This window comes from Epinephelus fuscoguttatus, linkage group LG3 (genome assembly GCF_011397635.1).
Source record: "Epinephelus fuscoguttatus linkage group LG3, E.fuscoguttatus.final_Chr_v1".
Classification (NCBI taxonomy): Eukaryota; Metazoa; Chordata; class Actinopteri; order Perciformes; family Serranidae; genus Epinephelus; species Epinephelus fuscoguttatus.
Genome location: NC_064754.1, coordinates 26083173 through 26095421, shown reverse-complemented (window position 1 = coordinate 26095421; position 12249 = coordinate 26083173). Strand labels below are relative to the sequence as shown.

Sequence of the window (12249 nt, the reverse complement as noted above, 5' to 3'; positions counted from 1 at the left end):
AACTGTCTTGTGAAATGGATTTTTTTTATTTTATTTTTTCCATTTTTAACGGCTATTTCGAAGGTACTGACCATGTGAAGATGAGGGTGACCACCCAGAAAGTTTCCTCCCAGCTGGGGCCGGGAACCACCTGAGCGCAGAGAGGCAACATGTGGTGGGGCAGCGTCACATTGAGGGTGAAAGGGAAAGAGGTGCCGCGTGATGTCACCAGGGTGAGGTCCCGGATCACCCAGGACGAGGTGAAGTCTGGGGTGAAGCTGAGGACACAGACAGGTAGAGACAGTGAGAGACAAAGAAATGGACAAAGAAAGAGAACAAGAGGACAAAAAGGAAGAGGACAAATTGCACAAATACATGAGAGAGGAAGAGGCAGCATAAAATTACTTATAAGATGTGGGTACAGCCCATGGTTGAATAATAAAGCACCAACAAACAGGCACAGATAGAAACCCTTATTTGTTTTTACTCTAATATGCAGCAGATTACAATATCATTAAAATATCAAGTGACAACAGTAAAAGAGAAATCTACTGTTAACAAATAAAAAGCTAAAATTCCACTTACGCAATGGTGATCTCAGAGGAAGTGTTGTGGTCAAGGCTGAAGGGGCGACACTGTAACACCTCAAAGCCGAATCCCTGACACTTATATCCGTTAATATTCATCGACATGACAGTCAGAGGAAGCTCTCCTGCGTTCTCCACCTTAAAACTCTTTCTGATGGCGAAAAGCGGCTTGTTGGTGCGCAGGCCTAGAAGTGACAAGCAGTAATGTTTTAGCCGTTTGTTTGTTCCACTGCCTTATCTTCTTGCTAAAAGTGAATATGTACCAATAAACTCTATTACTGAACAGCCATGTAGTGATATTAAGTTAAACATTAAACTCACCATCACGACACTCCATTAGAGTTGACTGAGGAACATTGAAGCGCAGAGAGGCTCCTGGGCCGGGCAGTTTGCCTCCGACTCTTAGCAGCTCTTTGGCCCCATGGCCCTGCACCGTCATCATGTCAAACACCGTCAGGTTGTTCCTGAAACACAAACACAACATGCTTGATAAAAACATGCTTCAGTAACACAATGAACAGCATTGGCAGGCTATAGGCTATCTCTCCACTATTGTGAAACATCTCTTCCAAACTCCAAAAATCCTCTGCCACTAAGAAACCTGAATACATATACTGAAAAAGCGCATGAACCTCATCCTATTAATATGACTCTGTACCTGATGATGAGAATGGTGGTGGTGGGTTTGTGTTCAGAGGGAGAATAGACCACAGCAACCTCTCTGGCCTCCCAGGGCTGCAGCAGCAGACGAAGGACACCCTCCCTTGTCATGTCATCCACATTCTCACCCGCCTGCACACAAACACACAGAAAGAGGGGAAATATTGAAGGAAAAGCAACTGAAGCACAACAACAGTGATGGCCATGCATTTAATGAATCAATAAAGTTTGATAAGTATTACATGCTGGGAGCCAAAAATCAATGAGTAAAGACAAAAAGATTCAATAGTGCCACGACTTTATTTCCCAGGAGCGTTCTCAGGATTTACCTTAGGGGAAGAAGCCAACAGAGAAAACTCTGTAGTGCTGATGTTGACAGAGAGTGGGCTGATATTAAACCTGCCGATCAAAATAGAGAAAACAGTGTGACAAATCAACTTGAGGGATGTGCTGGAGCAACATGGTACAATGCTTCAAACACTTGAGGCACAAAATGACTGTAGATGAATAATTCTGTTCAGTCTTTAACATAATACTCAGCGTACCATTTGGTTAGAAGGTCCAGAGCCTCCAGGGGGGCAGGGTACAGTGAGAGGATTCTAATCTCTACCGAAACCACTGAAGAAGAAGGATTCTTCAGCATGAACGTCTTCACCTGAAACAAAAAATACTGTTTTCATTTGCTGCGGACAAAAGTCCAACTTAAAAACCATGTACATATACACCGTTTTTAGTGAGGAGTCATTAAAAAGTAACAAAAAACTCAAACCACTTTTTTTTATATTTAGTAATGTTTCAGGTCCAAATCTTGACATTTTAGGGCATAGTATTTGAGTTCTACATATTGTGCTCTTGTGCCCTCTACTGGTTAACCATCTGCCTTCTGTCCAGGATAATGCAACTAAATGACACTCAGCTTGTGGTGCTCAAGGCGCCCAAAAAATACAATTGAAAAACTCAACAGCAATAACTTTTTCCACAAATCATGACTTGAAGATAATCCACAGACCTTGCTGTGAGCAGTTCCGTGTAGGAACTCATTTCTTTCTACCAAACCACACACCCCCAAATATATCACTGTGCAGAGGGCAGTGTGCATCTACAGCTTGCTCACCTAGTAGATGTGAGCTAGCTAGCATTACAGCTCAGCCAACGAGGACGCCATTAAAGTTAACATCTCACACTGACACAAGCATGAGCCTCTCGTCCATAAATAGCTGCATGCTTCCTTCTGCACAGTGATACTGTTGGCGGAGATCTGTTTGGTAAAAAAGAAAATATGTCCTACATAAAACTGCTCACAACAACGTCTGTGGAGACATTGTTGTGAGCATTTTTAGACCACGTCTCATCCCACAAATCATGATCTCCCTCATTACTGTTGAGTTTTTCAAATGTAGTTTTTGGCTCTTAGAGCATCACAAGCCGAGTGCCATCTAGTTCCATTACACTGGAGAGAAGGCAGACATCTCTATGGTCCATGTCTCTAACACTTGGCAACTCATATCAGAACAATCTAGACGGATAAATAGCACTACACCTAAGAGGAAAAATGTCTGAAAGGTCCCTCTATGTCTTGCCCACCTTGCTCTCATTGACGGGTGTAGCACCAAAGTCCAGAGGAAAGGATGTCTCTACAGGGAGTCTGGGCCACCTGAGAAGACAAAAGGTTTAAAATGGTTATTAACAGTAATAAAAGTGTGTAATGCTGGATTACAAGACACACAATGACATGAAAAACAAAACCGTGTGTTGCATTTAAGACTGACCTGCAAGATAGTTTGTCTTTGTGGTTCTGCCATCGAGAGCAGAGCTCAGCAGCCAGTTTGCTGTCTACAGCCCAAGACGAAGGGAAAAAGTCTGGGAGGAGGGAACGCTGCCACTCTGAACGACCTGATGGAATATTAGGGAAAATCAAAAAATGACTTACAAACACTAAAAGGCTCAGACTGTGATTTTTCTCTCAGAAGAGGTTATGAGGTGTCACGTCTTACCTGTTTCAGACATTCTGAGAGGACAGGGACGTCCACACTCTCGTTCCGCCTCAAACACCACCTCCCCCTGCTGACAGACACATCATCTATTACCACATCTGATCCAATATACTGATCGACAGCCCTACACACTACTGCCTACTGCTGGTACTTTACCTTGAAAGGAGAAGAGCTAAAGTAGAGGGGAACGTGCAGGGTTGTGCCCAGGCTGGTGTCCAGACTGAGGGTGAACACCTGGTTGACGGGCAGGGCCCTGCTGAGCAGCTGGAGGGACATGATATGCCAGCAGCCCTGGGGAACTGTGAGTGGAGCACTGAAGTTCACCACCTGATAGACAGAGGGCAGCACAGACATGAGTGTCAAATCCTGTCCTGAACTTGGGATACTTTGAGAGTTAAGTATAGTGGGTCAGAATTAACTTGGCATATACTAAGAGAAAGTTTGATGATCATCATCACGTCATCATGTAATCAGAGCTGCCTCCTATCATTACTCGAGGCAGTGGTGCATACCTTCATTACTCCCTGCAGCTTCTGTGAGAGGCTGGCGTTCATCACAGTGACGGGCAGGAGGAGGGAGTTAGTCAGCCACAGATCCACCTGGTCTGCATCTCTTTGTTTCACCTGGAACAGGTTGAACAAATCCCCCATGGTCCTTCTGCAGAAAGCAACAATAAAATGACATAATACTCAGTTATACAGTTTCGCACGTTAGCAACACTTCCTGAGCATTAAAGCGCTTAAACAATTTCTGTAATGGACTTATCTTCATCACAATAGAGACTATAAATATGTGCACCAAGTGCTTTTCATTAACTACAGCCACAGTGTTTCCAAACAAAAGGACATTAAAGCTGTGCTTTAATTCTAATGGTTTATCAGGACAACTTGAGGGTAGTATGGCAAAAGGTCTCAAACTTACTTTGGTGTGATATGTAGTCCAGGGAAGCTGAAGGTTGTCTGGTTTCCCAGAATTTTTAAACTGATATGATTCATGCATTTCCCTCCATGACCCGGCATTGAACCTGACGGAAGAAACAAAACTGTTGTTGACGATAAAATTTTCCAGAACACTTGGGGTTAAATGCAATTGCACTTAGACGAAAGTATATAAATTGAGAAAGAATGATTTGAACTGAAATGAGTGTTCACCTCTGCAGGCAAGCGTTGCCACTTTAGTGAAGTTTTTTGCCTCTGGTCTCAGGAGAACCTGATTAAATTCCAGGCTGGCCTCCACCTTTGATAGCACCTGCATGTCCTGGGGAGATAAATCATCTCGTCAAAGCCTATAAAATGCTACCTTCAGTACCTATAATATAGCAAAACAAGACAAACACCTCACCTTTACATACAGCTTCTTGCCTCCAGAATTTAACATATAAATTCCTATTTTTGGTTCACCTGTAGAGAAAAGAAATAAAGTAGAGAGAGAAAGATCAGACAAATAAAAACATTTTACATAATGTACATTTTCTGCTATGGAAAGGTCTCTCTTACATTTTTAACATGAAGAGAACTTGCTGAAACCTGCTTGCTGAGGCAGAGACAGATTTCTTGAGCAAAACTATGACAAATAGTGAACAGAAAAGTGACCTCTATGTTCACAAAAACGTAACAAGACTATACACCAAGTCACTGTCAGCTGACAGAAATAGTCTGATGCTGTAACACTATGACAAGTTCTTAGAAACACAAATTTAGTTTGCTGATGTGGTCCAATACCAAAGACTGTGAACGATCACCATAAAACTATCTACAGCAGTTGTATACCAGTGCAGCTTTCATTTGATCTTTAGCTTCTGTATTACTCTGGACATTGAGATCAGGAGAGCAGAACTGATGCCTCCCTATATTTCTTTCATCTGACAGCAGCAGAATCATTAACATTATCTGATTTTTACCCCAGAGTCAAAGTAAACAAGATTTAGGAGGAACGGAAAAGCAGCCACACGCAATTCCAAAGAGCCTCATTAAGTCTGCGTCTAGTGTCACAACATAAACACTATTTTTAACCTTGTGAACTTTTGCTTCAACAGCAGTCCACTACAGAAACAGGTCTAAAAGATAGCACATCTACTGAGGTAATCTGAGTGGAGGCTGAGGAAGCAGCAACACACTAGTGTCAGTCAGTTTTAAGCTGTGTGGTATTTTTAAGTCACGCAGTGCGACACTCACATTCCCACATCTAATTTGCCTCCAGACTGCGGGTCAGACAGGTCAAACAAACCCACCTACTGCAGCCTGTCCAGCAGTGGGGGCCATCAGCAGCACCAAAATGTGCTCAATGACGTAAGGCTTGAGTTTGTCCAGGTCAGTGGGCCGGTCACCACGCGCCGACAGATTAATCTGCAGGCTGAGGCGCTCCTCGCTCTGGAGGCAGGACCCCTGGGACGGGACAGGAAAGGCATACCAGTCACGCACCAAACAGAAGGAGAAGCATGATAGCAACCATTTGAGAAATTTAGTAAATTGGAACAGATACTAACAGAGATAAAGTCAAAAACAAAAAGGGTGGATGTTAAGAAGACAAAGAACGTATGAATTAAATAAATGAAAGATTAGTCGAGGTGACGGTGAAAAAATAACAAATAGTAATGGAAGAATGTGAATTATCTTGTTTGCTGTGATCAACATCAGAATAATCAGATGCATGTACACGGACAGACAGGAACAAGCAGACAGTAACCAGCTACTACACCCCACCCTGTGACTAACACCCTCTTAAAGCTGACAAGTCACTACTGGGAGAGTGCAAATCTCACTGCAAACCACTGGGTGAATCAGCACTTGACGACCTGTAGACAGATGCCCTATCTTGGTGCCACCAGGGGCCTTGAGGGTGCAATAGCAAACCTAATCCCTTGAAACCAAGAGGCTACTGCTTACTTCCTGTAAGGTCATTTAATCTGTGAGCAGCACCAACATGACCAAAGGCCAGTTCTCAATTATGTTAGTGAAGTCTCGAAAAAGATCTAAGGAGCAGGTGTTGATCTTGGATACGAGCCGAAGGTCACAGCTGGGCCACTCATGCAACAGAACGCCGGGATGATTTCAGTTTGCATAATTATGACAATATAGTTAGGTTTGTCTGCAGCCGCCTCTTACATCATGTGTATTGCGCCACATGAGCAGTGGGAGCCCTGCGTCAATTATAGTCTCTTGAGAAAGCAATTAAAAGTCTGGCAGGAGCTTGCACCCTCCTCAGGGGTTCTGGAGGAAACAGAAGGCGCTCCTATGACAAGCCTGGCTGTCTGTTTAAGTTTTAGACTGGCTGGCCTTCTGCCCAAAGGAGTGGGCATGATGAAAGCAGTGAGGAAGCGTCACTACTCACTGCAAAGTAGAAACCAGCTAAAAATGGTGCAAGATCGCACAACACCAAAAATAAGAGCACTTGGTTAAATGCTCTCCTTTGTATTTCTGTGTTTTTCCTCAAAGTCCACCCGGTGCCCTTCCCTCTCATGCTCTGACTGCTCACAAGTTCATGTTCATAAATGTTTTTATTAATAAGTTTAATCCTGAGCAATTAATAAAAATCATGTTGTTAGAAGACAGCAGTGTATCTGGGAAAAAGAGGGTCTCTCTGCCTCCATGACTTCACACCTAGCTCTTAAGCCAATCCAAGTACGATGTGGATATTTGAAACCTGCAGTGCACATACACCAAGAACATATGTTGCAGTAAAGTAGACATAGGAGACACATTATGTCCCACAGTTGAACTTTTGACATGATAAATATAAGACACATATTACTTACATATTACTCCAAGCATAGTGCTTTAATATCTCAGAGCATGTGTAGAGAAGATCTTTAAATAAATACCTGAGGACTGTTGAACAAACTCTTCGGCAAGCTGCACTCCAGGAGTAGACCCAGTATAGTGATGTTGGAGGCATCTTCCTGCAGCAGAAACAGCACGACAGAGGACGTAATCAGAGGTTTAAAAAATAATGTAAGCATTAAAAATATATAACAAAACATCAGCAAGTTGGAGGTTTACAAACAAGGCCTTCGATGATCAGTGGCTATTTCAAGGCCACACATGACTGAACTCTAGTGGTGCTAGCCATGCACTACACCTTTTTTTTTTACACAGAAATTCAATACTCCAACAAAGCAGCTTTGGTTGGTTTGGTCACTTATTGTGCAAATTAAAAGAAGAACTCGCTGGTCTGCAAACACAGACCGCTGAACACAGTGTGGTTGTCAGCTCCTGTAATCTTTAAACATGGTTTAAACATTGACAAGGAAATCAGTAAATACATGCTGACCATGTTGAACGCTGCAATGCGGGTTTACTGGATCTACAATAAGTGCATGTGCATTTAAACCTGAATGTGACAGGTTGTCTGACACAACAATTAACTCTCTGCACCATTGAGAAAATCAAATTTCAGTGACATCTAGCAGTAGCACAATGACATCAACAGCACTATGGCTATGCAAGTTACAGAATGACTCATCAAATTCTAAACTTTATTCAGTCAATACAGCACATGTACACTTTATTACACGGTCTATTGTTCAAGGTCCCATTTATAGTGTTTATTACTTCCCTCTTTTCAGAGAAAATCCAGTAAAACTTAACCCCCCCAAAAACCTGCAGCAGTGTGTGTCAGATTCATATAAGAACGGGGTGTGTTCAAGCTACACCAGGATGTTAAGTTGCTCTTTAAGCATTTTAGCCAATAATTCAAACACAAGGCCAAAATGTTTTACATATGTTATATGGTTGATTATTAGGGGTACTCTATGCTAAGTTTTAGCAAATCTAGCATGGCAGTTATGTCTGAATTGTGTTAAGCTTTACATTTCTCCCGTGCTGTTTTGAATTGAACACCAGCGCAGGGGCTTCCTCTTCCTCCTCCTCTCACTATCAGCTTAAACATTATTTGTGATATGAAGCTGAAATGCAAAGAAGACTGGCGCAGTGTGAATTTGGAGCAAGTGTAGCAACTGTATAGGTGGAGAAGGTTTTTGTTAAGTATAGTTTAAAAAATGCGGCGCTGGCTGAGAAGACAAAAGTCTGCGTTCAGCGTAAGCAGTAGTCTGAGTGATTATGAGAGCTCAAGTCTGTCTGTTCTTGGCCAAGCTGACATTTTGCAACTGCCACCCCACTTCCTGTTGTGGAGGCGAGGACTCCTTTCAGATAGCTTCTCACACACTTTCATTGCTTCTAAAACCATGCACTAATTTGTCATTGGTTGACGGTGTTTTTGCATGGCTTTGAAATGTGTACAAATGAATGATTGTACAAAGAATGCGTCACTTTGAATGGATAGTTTGTGGTTATACCCTACATGCAAACATTTACAATTTTAAGCATGAAAAAAGTGATTGTTTCTTGACATCCTTCGTGTTGACTGCACACACTGAGCGGTGTCACCACAGCCAGAGCTTGTCAGTGTGTATCAGAAAACTTCTGTATGTCAGTATGCAGGCATCTGTTTATCAGAGCTGGCAGGAAAAGGGGAAATCAGCTGTTTCCAATGATGAGCCGTTAGTCACTATTGCATGGCCTGCACAAACCAACACAGAGATATTTAAATACATACCTGAGTTTGGGTCAGCTTAATGCTCTGGATGTGAGGGAATACTAGCAGACTATCCTTTCTTTGGACAGACTTTAACAAACCCCGGTGAACTCCCACACCAAATACCTGGGAAAGGAACAGTTAATGTTTATAAAGGGATTCTCACCACCATGTGCATTTTATTAAGGCCAGACTACGAGCAAGCACAAAAAGGGAATAGTATGATTTAGTCTGAACTGAACTTCTGAAGCTGTTTTAACATGGTGGCTGAAGGTGAGATGCTAATAATGTAGCATTTTCCAAACAATATGTATTCAACTGTTTTCCATCTGCTTCTTGATGGAAAACAAACAAAACAACAAATAGAGGGTGTAGATTGCAAGTTAGGAAGGACTAACAAATGCTACATGGAGCTAGAGAAATATAGAACAAAAAGTTAAGCACCCTGTAACACCAGCCTCGCACATATTACTCACTATATTAACTGTATTGAAGATATTAACCAGCCTGCATTTAAGATAAATAATACATTCACAGCAGATATTAAGCCCTAAAATGACTGATTGCTATTCAGCATCATAATGAACACAACACATAATAACCTAGGTTTATGGCACCATTATTTCAACTGTACAGAAGAGGGAATGGAACAGAAGTCTACAGATATATGTTTAAGGAAAATGCACGCCAGAGATTTGTGTTGTTGGTCTCACTGGCAAAATAAAACAAAACAAGGGCATGACTGAAACATTTACATGTCTTTGAGGCACGTGAAGGGAGTGGCCCTGTTGGAAGCAGAGCATGGGAGTCCAAGTGTCTGCGTGTCTGGGCGTGTTTGCTTGCCATTTATAAGCTACATGTGACAAACGCTGCGGTGCAGGTTGAATGTGAGATGGGAAAAAATTCACAACTGCAACACATTTGTAAGGCATTTTGGAGTAAACCTCTAGGGGTAATTCTTATTTGCTTTAGTTCCAGTGTGGTTGACTAACACCTGAGTTCTGACCTCGGCTTAACATTGTAGCTGCTTCTTAGGAACACGCAACAGGCATGTTACAAATGTCACTTGGAATATGAAGGACATGCTTGTCGCTAAACAGTTACCAAATTAAAGACAGCTGGGGTCAGGTAAACCCCAAAGTGGTAGCACAACCAGTTAGGGTGGAATATCAAGGCAGACTCAGGGACTGTAGAGCAGGTAAGCCCAGGGGATACAGCAGTTTGAAGCTGCATTATCCTGAGTGAACACGGATGGGTCTGCTAAGGTGAAATATGTCATCATAAAAGCTGTAAGAACAAGATGCCGTTTTAGCTCCAGGCAGTAGTGAAGCACTGAATAAATTGATTTTTACTGAAAACAACACCACCACCTTTTCTGCATTATGTCTCCTCCTTTTAACGGTGATGTACTTGTCACATTTTTTACTTTGCAATGTGAGGTCTAAGGCAGTTTTGAAAAGCGATTTTAAAACAGAAAGTCTAATAAAAACTGGGTTTTTGACTTCCTTTGTTTATGAGTATGTGCATGCAGGATGAAAAGGGAAAACAAACATGTTGGTGCCAGCTATGTTCTGAGTAGCAGTCTGGTGTGGTGCTGCTTTGGTTCACAAATTATTGAAGAAAAATAATGTTTGATGTAATTAAAGTTTGTTTGTTAGCTCTGTCATAGCAAGGACACACATTGTGGCAACATGTGAGCATCTTTCACTCCACTACCTGGAGGTAAAAGCTGAGGGAGAGGAAGGATCGACTGCATTACAAAGTGGGATTTCAGCATTATCCCAACAGAACATGACCTGAGACTATACAGCAGGAGGTGTATTAATGAAACTGACCTGGTATGACAGCAGCCCATGGGCCGATGTGTTTATAAATAATGTGTTTTCTACATTGCCCTCCTCAGACGGGAGGAAAATTAGTTTAAAAGATGCCTTCCCTCTGGGTGGGATCACCTAGGATGGAGAGGAAACATGAATTATTTCAAGACATTTCTACAAAGGACAAGACACACAATTGAGGATATTAACCGTGAATATATTGTGCAGCAAAAGTTGTCCACACACACTTACCCTTCTGTGCAAGAAAGGTACGTAAAAATGCCTGCTGGATGTAAACATTGACAGCAGTGTCACAGGAACCTCCTGGCTGGGGTTGTGTATATATATGGTTTCCGCTCTTGGCAGCCCCAGCGGCCTGCAGAGACAGACAGAACAGCTTCATAGATAAGGGGATCTCAACACAGCCTTACCCACAGAGCACCGCAGCAAGCTGAGCAGCTGGTAAGCACCAAATTTTAAGCAGCACTAAATTGCTCATACACAATTATCTATAGCTTAAAAAAGATCATTCCACTCCACATTTAACCCATCAGGACGAGAGTGGTTAATGTTCATTTAACTACAACAACAACAGGGTATCTGCAGGTTTCAGTAAGTTAAATTTAAGACTTTTTAAGACCTTTTTAATGCCACCTTGAATGGAATTTGAGACCGAAAAAACTATAAATATAAGCGATGGTTGGGGGATCCCGCTGTACTATAACCAGTGCTTAATTTGTAAAATTAGAAGTGTGGGAACACTTTTTTAAGAGGCACCAGAGCCGCTTCACTGCGCAACTCCAAATGGAATGGTTGTGACATCTAGTGTTGTCGCGGTACCAAAATTGGGACCCACGGTACGATACCAGTGAAAGTATCACGGTAGTGAATAGTATCACGATACCACAGCAAAAATGAGGCAGATGTGCCTTTTGTCATTTATAAAAAGATAAATAACTTTTCTATAATACATCAATGATATTTCAATGGAATAAATTACTTATTGACTTATTCATACTTCAAAAACAGCATCAATCAGTGATTAACATGGGGGGACTGAAATAAAATAAATAAATAAAATAAAAATCAACCAGCCACCCTCCTCCCCTGACAAGTAAAGAACAGTCCCTTCATAAGAACAGTCCCTAAAGTGCGGTGAGGTTTGTGGACCGTTACCTGCCACAAAGAGAGAAATGTGAACGCTCAGTTGTCCAGGTACTACTGGGCAGTCATGACACCAACAAAGAGGAAATTAGGCTACTGGACCTGGGGTCGGATTTCTCTGTCGACGGTAGGGCTGTACCCAAATATTTGGATAATCGAATTTTCGTTTCTATGGGTAGGTATTCATTATGAAAATTTGGTATTCGATATTTGTTTTTTTATTTTATTTATTATTTATTTTTTACTAATTTTTTGGTGCTAAATGTAGTCTTTTTGTTGTTGGTAAATTGGTGACACAAGTGTGTTTTGAAAACGACCGCGGACTGTCACCTGCTCAATGTATCAGTACGTTTGGATGCCATGACAGTAATAGATTATAGATTAATAGATTCTAATAATAATAAGGTCAAAATATCATTTACAGACCGATTTAACAGATGATCACTGCTGCCCGACCCGCAGGTCCATTTGCGGGTCCCGTGGGTTACGGGTCGACCCGTGCATCACTACTCAGCT

The 12249-nt window shown here is 41.9% G+C and overlaps 1 protein-coding gene across 2 annotated transcripts in view; it reads right to left on the bottom strand.

Moving 5' to 3' along the window:
• tmem131l (transmembrane 131 like) overlaps positions 1-12249 on the bottom strand; it is a 41627-nt gene that overhangs the window by 9700 nt on the left and 19678 nt on the right. The window contains exons 5-23 of one of the 2 annotated variants that reach the window (XM_049571085.1): positions 10822-10945; positions 10588-10704; positions 8774-8878; positions 7041-7118; positions 5451-5604; positions 4562-4620; positions 4372-4477; positions 4142-4244; positions 3733-3877; positions 3377-3547; positions 3221-3290; positions 2996-3119; positions 2811-2880; positions 1772-1881; positions 1556-1625; positions 1225-1358; positions 888-1030; positions 565-751; positions 72-257 (exon numbers count right to left, since the gene is read on the bottom strand). In XM_049571085.1, the coding sequence (XP_049427042.1) occupies positions 72-257; positions 565-751; positions 888-1030; positions 1225-1358; positions 1556-1625; positions 1772-1881; positions 2811-2880; positions 2996-3119; positions 3221-3290; positions 3377-3547; positions 3733-3877; positions 4142-4244; positions 4372-4477; positions 4562-4620; positions 5451-5604; positions 7041-7118; positions 8774-8878; positions 10588-10704; positions 10822-10945 (2256 nt within the window). The remainder of the gene's footprint in view (positions 1-71; positions 258-564; positions 752-887; positions 1031-1224; positions 1359-1555; positions 1626-1771; positions 1882-2810; positions 2881-2995; positions 3120-3220; positions 3291-3376; positions 3548-3732; positions 3878-4141; positions 4245-4371; positions 4478-4561; positions 4621-5450; positions 5605-7040; positions 7119-8773; positions 8879-10587; positions 10705-10821; positions 10946-12249) is intronic. The other variant, XM_049571086.1, reaches the window with a different exon arrangement.